Source organism: Podarcis raffonei, chromosome 14 (assembly GCF_027172205.1).
Source record: "Podarcis raffonei isolate rPodRaf1 chromosome 14, rPodRaf1.pri, whole genome shotgun sequence".
Lineage (NCBI taxonomy): Eukaryota > Metazoa > Chordata > Lepidosauria > Squamata > Lacertidae > Podarcis > Podarcis raffonei.
In genome coordinates, this window is record NC_070615.1 from 7,263,452 (window position 1) to 7,278,170 (window position 14,719).

At 45.0% G+C, this 14,719-nt stretch overlaps 1 protein-coding gene across 1 annotated transcript in view; it reads right to left on the reverse strand.

Moving 5' to 3' along the window:
- Positions 1-14,427, reverse strand: part of DUOX2 (dual oxidase 2) — a 52,653-nt gene extending 38,226 nt beyond the window's left edge. Inside the window, exons 1-8 of the mRNA XM_053365183.1 lie at positions 14,332-14,427; positions 11,809-11,892; positions 10,217-10,381; positions 6,700-6,887; positions 4,829-5,027; positions 3,679-3,845; positions 1,544-1,607; positions 189-285 (exon numbers count right to left, since the gene is read on the reverse strand). Coding sequence (XP_053221158.1) covers positions 189-285; positions 1,544-1,607; positions 3,679-3,845; positions 4,829-5,027; positions 6,700-6,887; positions 10,217-10,381; positions 11,809-11,892; positions 14,332-14,410 — 1,043 coding nt within the window. The 5' untranslated portion in view covers positions 14,411-14,427. The remainder of the gene's footprint in view (positions 1-188; positions 286-1,543; positions 1,608-3,678; positions 3,846-4,828; positions 5,028-6,699; positions 6,888-10,216; positions 10,382-11,808; positions 11,893-14,331) is intronic.
- Positions 14,428-14,719: the final 292 nt, after the last annotated feature.

The window sequence follows — 14,719 nt, forward strand, 5'->3', positions numbered from 1 at the left end:
CTGCTGCTAGATCCTTTGAGATGGAGATGGTCAGGAACTGAACTTAGGACCTTGCACATGTGAAATGTGTCTTCCGGCAAGGCTACCATTCTCCAATTGACATGCATGGTCCAAGCCTCAGAGGTCTGCTCATCCAACTGATGTATCAGCCAATCCATAAGGAGGCTAGAAGTAAGGCAGATTCCTACCTCATGTACACACCAGGAGGAACCATGGTGCCCAGAAAGAGCGCTGTAGTCACTACAAATTCAGGCGAGATCCTAGCATCCACATGTTGCTTGTAACCTGAAACAGAGATGAAGGGCAGGGATGGCAACTACAGCAGGATGAGGCCCCATTGCTGCATGGATGATCAGTCAAGTGCAGACACACTTTTTGGACAGAGTGTGCATGTTTGGTTAATGAAATCTATAGTTTATAATTCAGAGGTATGCAGAATCCCCAAATACAATTCAGGCTCTGTCTGCACTATAGATTTGACACTGTTCTACCACTTTAAATACTCATGACTTCCCCTCTAAGAATTGTAGCTCTGTGAGGTGGTCTTCTAACCATTCTCAGTCTTCTCAGAAGTAAAGCCCCACTGAGTTCACTGAGATGCACTCCCAAGTCCTAGGTTAGCATGCATAGGATTGTAGCTTCAGATTCTCTTGCTGATTACAAAGATATTATTTGTCACTGGATTACTGTGGTCTAAACCACTGAGCCTCTTGGGCTTGCCGATCAGCGGTTCAAATCCCCGTGATGGGGTGAGCTCCTGTTGCTCTGTCTAACTTCTGCCAACCTAGCAGTTCAAAAGCACACCAGTGCAAGTAGATAAATAGGTAGCGCTGTATCGGGAAGGTAAGCAGCATTTCCATGCGCTCTGGTTTCCATCACAGTGTTCCGTTGTGCCAGAAGCAGTTTAGTCATGCTGACCACATGACCCGGAAAGCTGTCTGTGGGCAAACGCCGTCTCCCTCAGCTTGAAAGCAAGATGAGCGCCACAACCCTATAGTAGCCTTTGACTGGACTTAACCATTAAGGGGTCCTTTACCTTTTTACCTATTTTGTACATGCAAGCAAGCCCTTCTTATACCTTTTATCATTCCTGATATTACAATTCCTTTCCTTGATATTTATTCATTAATCTGCATACCCTATTATTCTAAACTGCACCCCACACAAAAGGGGCTGTATTATTAATTTTAAAATGGAAATGAGTAACGTGAAAAATAAAGAGAAGGTGTTTATTAACATGCTTGCTTATTGATTGATTGATTGGATTTGGTTTGACTTGTTAGCTCCTTGCTACCAAGGTCTCCAAGGGGAAAGTGGTGGTTCAAAACAACAGCCAAAGTTTGAGTAAAGGTGAAAACTGAGAGGAAAATTGTGGTTTTAAATAACGGGAGAGGCTCAGGTAAACCTCTAGTGCATTTATATTTATTTAAACGCATATGCATGCCCAAAACCCCACACACTAACAGCAGAACAAAATCAGCTCAGTCCACTGGCCCCCACTGAACAGCACCCACTTGCACACGCCATGATTCCTTCTCCTCACCTGTGTAAGGTTCAGCGGGGCCATTCCCAATGAAGGCTGGCAGCCATTCATAGAGCACAATGTTCTAGGGAAACAAGGAGGAAGAGGCAGCTGTGACACACAGGAAGTTGCTCTACGCGCAGTCAGACTATCTGCTGCAGTAGCTGATGCGCATTGGGAAAGGTAGGGCAGAAGACGAAGACCAACAGCAGGTGGAGCCAGAGCCAATGGCAGGAAGAGCTACCCCCTGATTGGTTGTAAATAGAAGGGCACTCAGATGGGGATTGGGTGAGATCAATGGGACAGTACCCCATTTGCCCTAATGGACCACAATCCACTGACTGGTTACTGTATTTCCCCATGTATAAGATTATGCTTTTTGCTTTAAAAAAAATAGGCAAAAATTGGGAGTCGTCTTATATACGGATAGTGAATGCAGAGGGGGGACGTGCGATTAATCGCAGCAGCAAACAGGAGATTGGCAGTGGCGATTGGGCGGGTGATTGCTGGCTGCGGCAAGGCCTGCTGGTGATTGGCTGTGGCTGTGGCAATGGGGCAGGCGATTGGCGGCTGTGGCGAGGCAGGCAGGTGATTGGCGGCTGCAGCAAGTGGGCGGGTGGGCTGTTGTTGGCGGCGAGCAGGCAGACAAGTGGCGGCTGCGGCGTGGTGTGCGATCGGCAGTGGCAAGCGATTGGCAGTGGAGGGCAGTTGGGTGAGTGATTGGCGGAAGTGACCTCCCCCACCCCCCCAAAAGCTAAACAACTTAATTTCTTAATTTTGGGTTAAAAAAAATAGGGGGTCGTCTTATACACGGAAAAATATGGTATCTACCCAGCCCTGGTCTGTTCAAGCCTTATTTATTTAGATCACTTGCTGCTAAAATAGGCTTCCAATAGCAGGCAGAGATCTTTCCTGGTATATGGGTCCTAGATCTTCGGGAAGGGTCATGGCTTTCCATGCAGAAGGTCTTGAGTTCAATTCCAGGCACCTCCAGGTAGGGTTCAGGGAGACAGTCAGTGTGAACAAAACTGTGCTGGCTGTACCAATAGTCTCGCATCATTCTTTCTTTAGAAAAACAGGAACTTGGAGATGTCATGGACTAGAAAGACCTTCTGCATGAAAATCGTAAGAGCTACCACTGAGGTGTGGACTCTTCCATAAAGCTTAATAGGCAGAGGTGTTGAGAGAGGAGAGTTTTCTGGGATCTCAGCTCTAAGAGTTTTGTTTCTCCCCCCACCACCACCACCACCACCAAACCTGGAGTCATTTCTTCATCGGCCATAGCATCAAAGTAATGGAGAGGCCCTCTTTGCTCTGGCCAAATGAATGAGGTGATAACAAGGTTTCCAAGTTTTGCTATTGCTTGTGACGTATGAGCATGAATTATGTCAGAGACTGAGACCAGCTTCCAATTCTATGACTAGCAGCTGGTGGTCCATATATCATAAAATGGACCAGCACAACTGCCTGCATTTTTGTATTTTCTTTAGGTGTTGGGAGGCTGCCATGATAAACTTTTATATTATACCATTTCCCACAACATCTCTCTACTTAGGAAGCTGCCATACACCAAGTTTTTCTAGTTCTCTGCTGAGCCCAGTTTTGTCTACCATAATTGGCTTCTCTCTCTAGGGCAAGATTGAAAAAGCTCATCTTTTATTTCCCTTCTCTTCCCTCCCCCTCCACTTTTTATGAAGATTACCCGCTCTGAGACCACACAGCTAATTCTCCCCTGGCCTCCTGACTGGTCCAAGTAGGACTAATTCAGCCAGCTAGCCCTGGTGACTATCTAATGCTTATTAGATGGATTTCCCCTAAATTGGTTTCTGAACTTTGAATTTTATTGCTATTCATGTTTTTATACCATATTTTATGCTGCTTTTACAATTAAGTGTTTTAAATTTGTTGCTAGCCACCCTGAGCCCGGTTTTTGAACCGGGAAGGGCAGGGTATAAATAAAAAAATATTATTATTATTATTATTATTATTATTATTATTATTATTAAACACATGCTCTGCCACTGAGCTATTGTCCCTTGCTTAGAGACAACGAGGACACAAAATACAGTCTAGGGGTTTATGTGCCCAGAGAGGTTTGCTGGGTGCCTCCCCCCGCCCCCCAGCCACACACAGTCTTTCTTCCATGCCTCGCTCACCTGGTAAGTGGCAATAACCCGCTTGCGCACGTGCTGAAACACATCTTCATCAGACCAATCAGGGTGATCTTGGGCAAGCTTTGCTGCCAGGACGTTGTGGTAGCGGAACCAGACGATGCCCGTTGCTTGCAGGAACAGGTCTGCATTACCTTTGGCATTTCCAAAGTCTAGAAGAAGGGATTGGGTGGGGGGCAGAGAGAGAAAAGAGCCAATTCTAAACTTCCAGATCCTAAGATCAGGTACAGATTTGCTGGTACGACCTCATGAGAGGAGTGTACCATCTCATAGTAAATATAGTAAACATCAAGCACGGACATTTTATGGCCCAGCCTTCTTTCAAATGGTTTAGGTTTCCATATATCATTTGTTGTCACAGACATATATTTCAAATGGGGGAAGGAGAGGGAGGAAAAAACAAGCCCCTCTCTTGCCACTAGTATGCTATTAATTGCCCGTTCTCAAACTGGTTCCTAAAAAAACAAGCAAATGTGCTATCAGAAATCACTTATATACAGTTGCCTTTGCAGATGATGTGCCGTTTTGACCTTCAGAATTTGCCATGCTGGCGCTTTCAAACTAGTGATTCTCCAATGCCCATTTAAAAGATACAGGACCCTAGGGGATGTGCAACATTTTCTACTTGTCTGTGCACTGGGGCTCTTTGCTACTGACATTCTGGAACCCTTATAGGGAGTTTTTTTTAATGTTTAATGTTTTATTATGTTTTTATATATGCTGGAAGCCACCCAGAGTGTCTGGGGCAAACCAGTCAGATGGGCAGGGTACAAATAATAATATAATAAGTGCTATTGTTCTAGAAAAAGAGGTGCCAGAACTCTCCATGAACGCCTCCCTTGTTCTCTTATAATGGCAATTACTCTCACCTGAGAGGTGCCAGATCTTTCTTTTATCCTTTGCAGAAAACTGTGGCTGAGGGTCTGAAGAGATGAACCCTCTCCCCTCCCTATTTCTGTTTTCTCACAGGCTCTCAGCTTCAGCCTGTATCCAAAATTACGCATTAGAGCAAACGGTGCTCTGGACCACCAACCTCCATCTGCTCTCATTGCCTCTGGCGCCCCCTACTGTTGTCCTCCTGGCCTTCCACCCTATCAGTCCCAAAGGGGCACCAGCTGCCACCAACCTTCCTTACCATAGAGACCCTGTGGTCCACTTTGTCCTGTGGACGGATCCAGAGCCTTCCACATTAAGCTGTTTGCCTTTGTCTGCCTTGGGAAACCATCTTCTCCGGAGAGCAGCTTCCCTCGTGAGAAACTTCTCAGAGAATCACTCCAGGAATGGGATGAGCCATAGATGGCACTCCCATCGAGCCATCCTGTCACGCCATTTAGCTGGTGAAAGAAGGGGGGGAAGCAGGTGGGTTAGTTCCTTCTAAATCTTTGGCCAGGGGGCCATCAAGCATTCTCTACCGCAGAGGCATTGAAGAAAGCAGCTTTGTGCAGGGTGGTGAAGGGACAGAAGATTTAGCTTATCATACCCTTGCCAGAAAGGGACGCGGGTGGCGCTGTGGGTAAAACCTCAGCGCCTAGGACTTGCCGATCATCAGGTCGGCGGTTCGAATCCCTGCGGCGGGGTGCGCTCCCGTTGCTCAGTCCCAGCGCCTGCCAACCTAGCAGTTCGAAAGCACCCCCAGGTGCAAGTAGATAAATAGGGACCGCTTACTAGCGGGAAGGTAAACGGCGTTTCCGTGTACTGTGCTGGCTCGCCAGATTCAGCTGGTCACACTGGCCACATGACCCGGAAGTGTCTTCGGACAGCGCTGGCCCCCGGCCACTTAAGCGAGATGGGCGCGCAACCCCAGAGTCGGACACGACTGGCCCGTACGGGCAGGGGTACCTTTACCTTTTTACCCTTGCCAGAATGACTGTGATATACTGCCAGGTTATTCCATAGGCAATGAGTCAATGGAGTCAAAAGGGGATGAAAGATCCTCAAATGCAACCTATTGTTTTTTTGATGGACTGCTTAATAACATTTTAAATAAGGTAATTTAAGGAAACGGGGGAAAGGTCACAGCTCAGTAGTGGACATCAACTTTGCATTCAGAAGATCCCTGGCTCCATTCTTATGTTCAGTATTCCACATTTCCATATCAATTTGCGTTGGTCCTTGTGAACACACACTATCAATTTAAAGTGAATTTCTCCTAATATAAGCGTTTCCATGCAATTCTGCCTGACATACACATTTTTGGAAAGCAATTTACCCTGATATAATGCATTTGTGCATGGTGTTATCACTAGTCTATGCGTTTTTATTCACACTTTACCCCCCCCCCAATGTGTCTCTTTGCTTTCCTTTGAACTACATCAGTGAGGCCAAGAGGGGGTGGGGTTGCGTCTGGGCAGCGCAGAATCTCCATACACACTGTTCAGGCTTGTGCCCCGGGGAGGTGCTGCTAACACAGCGGTTTGACTTCACCCCCTGGAGGTGCACTTCATTGTCTCTCAAGACAGATGGTTGCCAACCAACCATCGCCCCCATACAGGCATTTCTGAACACATTATTAATCTGGGGAGCTGCAAAATTCGGATGAGGGCAAATTTTGAAGGATGGCTGGAATTTCAGTTCTCACATAGTTTAGGAAAGGCAGGCAGGTTCACCTTTAAACGTGGACTAAATTTAATTTCTCCCCCATCCTTCCTCACTAGCACTGCTGATAGCCTTTCAAACAGAGGACTGCTCTCTGCAAAGATGGACATCTTAAACCCATCCCCTAATTTGCCCATTCTGTTTATTCATTTTAGTACATTTTCCTTTTCAAAGGCACACTGTTTTATTTTTAAAATGTCCCGGGCAGAAAACTGAGCAAACCATTGCAGAGCATTCCATTCTGCATCTAGACACCACCCTTAGAGACTGAATCTGACTGCTCTCCCAGCAATGCTGCCACTGCATGAATCCTCTGATACACGCCCTGTATTTGCCCTTTTCCCCTGCGAAATGTACTGTGCAAACACGTGCAAAGGGATAAACACTGATTTGCAGCCAGCTGGATTTTACCTGCTCCCGGGGCCTGTTGGGGCTTTGTCCTGTACCTGGAGCCCACTGCATTCGCTGGAATGGCAGGACAACATCACCTGAGCCAGCAGGGTCAAACACAGGATCTCCTTCAGGGATCTGTATGTTTAGGAACTCGGCAGGGCAGCCAGGCTTGTCGGCTTCCAGAATCTCCGAGAGCACATGGAAACCTGGCAGACACCAAAAGGGACAGAACTAGCAGAGGGTGGATGAAACAGGACATCTAGTGAACCATGACACCTATGAAATTCAATTCCGTGAACTCACAGGGGTTGAAACCACACGCCACGAAAAACCTGCTGCGACTTCTCTTAAGAAGCTTCTCTAGAGAAGCTTCAATATTTGCCAGTTTCAATGCACGCTGACCTGATCTGCACCTCTCAGACTAAGCTGCACCGGAGTGTGCTGTTCCCCAAATGTGCCAATGTAGTTCTCCCCTATTAACCTCAAAAAAAGTATCAAAATATATTTTAGAATGCATATTTGGATAGAAAGCATGTTCCTGAAAGACCTACATTGGTTCCCAGTACGTTTCCAAGCACAATTCAAAGTGTTGGTGGTGACCTTGAAAGCCCTAAACAGCCTCGGTCCTGTATACCTGAAGGAGCGTCTCCACCCCCATCATTCTGCCTGGACACTGAGGTCCAGCTTTCTGGCAGTTCCCTCATTGTGAGAATTGAGGTTACAGGGAACCAGACAGAGAGCCTTCTCGGTAGTGGCACCCGCCCTGTGGAACGCCCTCCCATCAAATGTCAAGGAAATAAACAACTATCTGACTTCTAGAAGACACCTGGAATCAACCCTGTATTGGGAAAATTTTAATGTCTAATGTTTTACATTTTTTTATGTGCTGTAAACCACCCAGAGTGGCTGGGGAAATCCAGCCAGATGGGTGGGGTGTAGATAATAATAAAATCATCATCATCACCATCATCTTGTCCTTCTTGCCTCAGGCAGCAAAAAGTCTTGAGCCAGCCGTGCTCACAGAGTGTAATCCAGCCACATGCCATCATATCTCATTGCCTCCTGAGGAATCTCTTCTCCTCAGACAATGATTCCATAAACTATCCAACAGTAACAAGGGATACTATTCTGTGGATCAATTTCAGTGAGGTTTAATAATGTGTGCATAAACTTTTAAAGTGTCTTTTAAGCCCGGTTTTAAAGGCTTGGCAATTTCCCCCAAATGGGAGCAGACAGGAAGTATTACAAACCCTGGAAAGGGCTCTCAGCCAGTGGCAATTATGAAGGAAATAACTGGCTGTGGCAGCAACAATGACTACTACCACTACAATAATAATAATATAACAAATTTGACAAAGGAAAACGGAAGAAAGTAAAAGAAAACAACAACCTAGGGATGTTTAATATCAATATAACCTATCCAACTGTCCAAAGAGGAATCCACACAAAAGAGATGCTTATAAGAAATGTGTTCAAATGTGGTAAGAGCATGTGAAATTATTATTAATTATGACTAATGTTATTATTACAAACTAGGTTTCTTATCCACCTTTCACAATAAGTGAAGTGACAGCAATTTAAAAATACAATATTAAAATTGGTTTAAAACAAATTAGTCAAAGGAATAGGGTGGGTCCTATGATATATATGTCAGAAATGTCAAAAGTCCAGATAAATAGGTGTTTCTCTTCAGCGCATGACAGGAACTACATAAAAGGAAGGTAACAACACCCCTCTGAGGAGTTGGAATTCTACAACTTAGGGGTTTGGCGCAAAGAATGCTTTCTCCTGGGTTCCCACCCCCCTGAACCACTAAGGGGCTCAGAAGTGCCAAAGAACCCATTTCCTCTTCGTCCTACTCTCTCATCATGGCTTCTGAGAAATCCACAGTCTTGTTTGAACATATTCCAAGGGATTAAGCTCCAAGCATTACTCAGCCTTCAGCAGAAATGCCTAGCAACATCCAGGCTCCCAAACATGCCCGGATCACACTGGCAAAAGCTAACCCAGGGGGAAGTAGGTTTAAGTGACCAAATAATTCTGAGGTTTGGAGCAGAAATCCACAAGGAGGGGCAAACATGACCATTGCTAAAATAAGACATAAAACCAGTCATGCAAGGGTCTAGTAATCCTCTTGGTAATCCTATGATCTAAGGGTTTGAGCCAGAGGAAGAGAAAAGGGGGGAAACTGTGGTTTGAATTACAGTCTCTGTGTTGCTGTCACAAGGTCTGGAAACCTTGGCAAATCCCTCACTCCCAATACTATAATTCTGTGACCAGAACCTCCCCAAATCCCGTAATTGAAAGAATTAGGCACATTACTCCATTAGTTACAGGCATCGATTTGAGGCCTGATTTGTGGTAGAAAGTGGGCCTTGACTATATCAAGAGCCTCGTTTCTCCAAAATGTCAGTGCTGTGAAAAGCAGAGTAGGCCAGCCTTTCCCAACTAGATCCCTTCCAGGTGCCTTGAACTACATCTCCCATCAGCTCCAGCCACTATGCTGCATGGGGCTGATGGGAGTTATAGTCCAAAACATCTGGAGGGCATCAGGTTGGTAAATGTCTGGAGCAGACACTGCCGGAGTGGAAGCGAAGGAATTTGGGGGCAGTTGTGAAATCAGGAATCCATTTTGTTTTTTCCATGATTGAAAGGTGCTCTATGTTGGAGAGGGGCCAAACCAGATAAATCAGTCCTGTTCCCTATAATGATGCCAATTCCTTCGTAAGACTTTTGCTGGAGATTTGCTGAAGGGGCCAAAACGTTTATTTACTGCATCTTATACCATCCTGGCAGTTTGAGCTTTATGATTGCTGTTTAGAATCTTTAGAAACACGGCACAAAAGGAGGAGGAAGAAAGAAGACATGCACAAACTCAGGAACCTGCTCTTGGAAGCCTCTACATCAATGGTCATGCAAGCAGCAAAACTGGGTGGGGTTAGGTTTGCAGGTTCGATCCCCGTATGGGACAGCTTTGTATTCCTGCATTATATAATAATAATTTACTATTTATACCCCGCCCATCTAGTTGCGTTTCCCCAGCCACTCTGGGCTCCTCCCAATCGAATATTAAAAACACAATACAGCATTAAACGTTAAAAACTTCCCTAAACAGGGCTGCCTTCAGATGTCCTTTAAAAGTAGGATAGTTGCTTATTTCCTTGACATCTGATGGGAGGGTGTTTCACAGGGCAGGGGCCACTACCAAGAAGGCCCTCTGCCTGGTTCGCTGTAACCTCACTTCTCACAGGGAGGAAACCACCAGAAGGCCCTCGGCGCTGGACCTCAGTGTCTGGGCAGAACGATGGGGGTGGAGACGCTCCTTCAGGTATAGGACCGAGGCCATTGTAGGGCGAGTTGCACTCAATTGGAAGAGTCCCTTCCAACTGTACAATTCTAGGATTCTATTATATCAAGGAGGAGCCAGATGGCCGTTGGGCACATGGAGGGGGCCTTGCTGCCTCACCCCTCCCTCAGACGCAGCCCAGTGGCATGGATGCTGATGGAGGCCATCACTCAAGAGTTCTCAGCTTACCAAAGAAGACGCCCAGCACAGTTCTGTTCTTCTGAGAGGGTGATCCAGAGTCCCCTCGTGCCACCACATGGCTGAGTCTCCGTGCACTGGGGACATTTGGTTCCTGGGGGGCCTGGTACACGCCGTCCGCATAGCTCGCAGGAAGGAGCCGCGACAACCACGATCCTAGTGGTGAGAAATCAGCATGTCAGCTTGAGGTAGCCAGCTGTGGGCAAGACTTAATTTTTGCAAATTTCTTCAGTGAAGGGGTCTTAAAAATATGTCTCTGAGGGTGAGGAATCTGCAATTATCTTTGTGACATTTAGCTTGGTAAGTCTACATTAGATGAAGAAGCTCATACAGTGCTTTTGGAAAACTGAAGAATTTAAATTTTACCTTACGAAAACGTCAGTAATGCTAAATAATATTATTAATAATAAATAATTATAATATAACTGCAAGTACTTGGGGCAAAGCATTTCTAAGTATTTCTATGGAATTTCCAGACATTTTACTTACCAAGCATAACTAAATTATATTAATTTGACCAAAATATATTTTGAATTCCCCAAGTGATGTTAGACCCTTTTAGCACCTGTCATTTTTGGAAACTGAAAGCTGAAAAATTCAACACACCCTATTGAGGTCATGTGGCCAGAATGACTAAGCCTCTTCTGGCGAACCAGAGCAGCGCACGAAAACGCCGTTTACCTTCCCGCTGGAGCAGTACCTATTTATCTACTTGCACTTTGACGCGCTTTCGAACTGCTAGGTTGGCAGGAGCAGGGACCGAGCAATGGGAGCTCACCCCGTCGTGGGGATTTGAACCACCGACCTTCTGATCGGCAAGCCTTAGGCTCTGCTCTGTGGTTTAACCCACAGCGCCACCCGTGTCCCTAGGGTGTGTCTTAGGTGCTGTGCAAAGTATGTCCTGAGAAACAAGGAAGGAGATGGACGGCTGGACCCTTTGTGAAAGTGAAGCCACAACTGAGACTGGGATTCTGCTCCTTTAAGACATGCTTGGATGCAGTGGTGAGCCTGCTGTGGAAGCAGGCTCCCCAAACTCTGATGCACATATGTCCTGCTGTGAACAGCTGGGAGGAAAAAAGTTGTGAAATGCACAAGGTGGAGGAACACAACTTCCCTGCTCTTTAAGGCAGCATTGTGAACCCTAACCCAGGGATCGCCTGGGCTCTTATATATCCCACCTCAACCCATTGCATGCAAGGCTGTTTCCAGTCTAGTCCACCCAAAACAACACTGTTTGACTCGCTGTTTGCTGTAGCCAAATTTAATGATATGATTAATTCTGTTATTGACGTGCAGCTATTCCACACCATTTATTTAAACAGGAGTGTGTTGGAAACGTCATCAATAAGCTTGGTGCCGGTGGTGGGGAACAAGTGTGAATTTAGGACTGCGAGAGGGAATGAAAAAAAGAATGCTGATCGCCTGCCTGATTTTCCATCCGTTTGTGGAAAGACGTGTGAACTGGCACAGTACCATTTTGCAAAATTTGCCAATATTCCCCGTATACATGGACCCAATGCTTGGCATCAGAAATGGCATTTGCAACAGCATTGGAGGCCTGAAAGCCTCAGGGACGCTCTCACCTGCTGAGTTGTGCCTGTGGTACATGAGGTTGTTGTACCAGCCGTCGTAACGCTGAATTTCCCAGTGGATATTCTTTTGGGCACCTGAGAGTAAACCACACATGAAGGAAATGAAGTTATTGGAAGCAGAGCTGGTTATTCATGAAAAATCAGGGCTGATTCGGGTGTTGGCATGTTGGAAGATGCGCAAATTTTCGTATGTGGTGAACTGGCAATGTGTCTTCATGGTGGCCATACCTGGCAGGACTCTGTAACAGCCCCCTCTGGTTCAAATATATGTATGACAACCATGGGAGAAGCTCTGGAACTGGGATTTGAAGTTTACAGCATGTTATACATTGAAAGAAAATTATATGAAAATGATGTATCGTTGGTACTTAAGTCCTAGTAAACTACCTAAAATGTACAAAACCAGGTCAAATACATGCTGGAAATTTAAGGAAAAAGAAGGCAACTTTTATCATATGTGGTGGACATGTAGGGTAGTACAAGAATTCTGGGAGATGATATATAATGAACTGAAAAATATGTTCAAAATAACCTTTTCTAAAAAAACCCCGAAGGAATTCTAGGTGCCAAAATTCTAACGGATCAGAAAATACTATTTATGTGTGTGACCACTGCTGCTCGGATGTTACTAAACCCACAGATGGAAAGAAGACATTGTCCCTACCGCAGAAGAATGGCAGATTAAGTTGATGGACTATGCCGAATTGGCAAAAATAGAATAAGAAATCAGGAATGGGGAATGAGGAAAATATACAATTTACCTTACAAAACATTGTAAACAATTAAAATTATTAGTAGGATTAGAATGACACTTGTAGTCTAATGTTGAATTTTGGGTATGATGGAGATTTAAAAGATTTGGATTAATAGACAAGATGCAGGAGGAAAAGGTTAATATAAGGACCCACAAAGGGGGAAGTCCAGGAAATTCTTTGGAATTCTCTTTTTTTGTTGTTGTTGGTTATGTGAAAACTGTACATTTTTAAAATCTGAAAAACTAAATATTTTTTTTAAAAAAAAAGAAGAGAAAATATATCTATGGCTTAACTAAGCTCACCATACATTTAAACTACTTTTATGCTACTATAAGCTGCTGGATTAGTTTGGTGGTCCATGTGGTTCAGCATCCGGTTCTCACAGTGACTAACCAGATGTCCATGGGACATGGCACCATCTCCTCCTGTTGTTTCCAGCAGCTGGTTTTCAGAAGCATTCTAGAACATAGCCTTCTCCTCCATGAACTGGCCTAGGCTGTCTAAGTTGGTGACCATCGCTGCCAATTGTGGGAGTCAATTCCACAGCTTTATATTATGCCATGTGAATAAGTCCTTTCTTTTGCCTCTCCTGAGCCTTCCAGCATTCTGCTTCACTGAATATCACATGGATTCTCATATGATTAAAGAGGGAGTAAAACTTATCTATCGGCTCTCTCTTCACCATGCATAATTTTATAGACTTCTATCATGCCACTTCTAACTTGCCATTCCTCTCTAAACTGAAAAGCCCAAAATGTTGTAACCTTTTCTCACGGGGTTAGAATCATGACTTCCCAAAAATTCTGGGAACTGTACTTTGTAAATGATCTCCTTACAACTTTCGGTATTCCTGACATGCTCCATTTCCCAGGATTCTTTGAGGGAAGCCATGACTCTTAAGTGCACATCTTATATTCCAGTGGAATAGAAATCTTTTGATAGCTATGGGCACCTGTTAATGACCAAGAAAATGGAAGACTTGGCCACATTGTCTGCTTGAGAAAGCACCAAAAACAAGATCACCGTTTGGATCTAGTCTGCAGCAAAGTCTACATGTGAACCGCAAGACTCACAATACCATCCTAACAAGAGTTAGTAAAAAGGTAAGGCTAAAAGACCCCTGACAGTTGAGTCGCGAACGACTCTGGAGTTCTGGCGCTCATCTTGCTTTACTGGCCGAGGGAGCCGGCGTTTGTCCGCAGTCAGTTTTTCTGAGTCATGTGGCCAGCATGACTAAGCAGCTTCTGGCGAAACCAGAGCAATGCAAGGAAACACCGTTTGCCTTTCCTCCAGAGCGGTACCTATTTATCTACTTGCACTTTAATGTGCTTTCAAACTGCTAGGTGGGCAGGACCTGGGACCCAGCAACAGGAGCTCACCCCGTCACGGGGATTCGAACCGCCGACCTTCCGATCGGCAAGCCCTAGGCTCAGTGGTTTAGACCACAGCGCCACCCGCGTCACTCTAACAAGAGTTATACCCTGTGAAATCAACAAAAAACCCTAAGCGGTTTCCATAAAACAATGTGAAATACACTTAAGAAAATATAGATAAAATCAAACATTAAAAACAACTAGACATGAAACGCATCACAATAGAGACAAATTTCTAAAACAAAATAGACATAATAAAATTGCGCGTCTGGGTAGGCTTGCCTTCAACAAAAAAAGTTTTTATCAGTCAAGTAACGGCTCTAAGAGGAAATCCATTTTAGGAAAACCAATTGTTAACTGGACAGGGAAGAGTTGGAGAGACTTACCAGTCGAGTGCCATAAACTTGCCAGGACAAACCAAAGCAAAATAAAGGTTTTAGTTCCAGTCATGAGATCAGTCCACATTTCTTTGGGGGACCTTTTCCCTGAAAGACAAAAAATAAAAAAGTAGTTGCATCTTACAGCCCTGGAAAGCCTGAAAACGCATATTTCTATTTTGTGGCGCAGCAGTTCAAGTGTTGGACTAGGACCTTGGAGACCAGGGTTCAAATTCCCACTTAGCCCTGAAGCTCATTGGGAGCCCTGCCTCTCAGGCTAACCTACATCACAGGGTTGTTGTGGGGACTAAACAAAGAGAGGGAAAACTGAGTTCCTTGAAGAAAAAAGTGGGATATAAATGCAACATATAAACATATAAAACGACCCAGGTGGAAC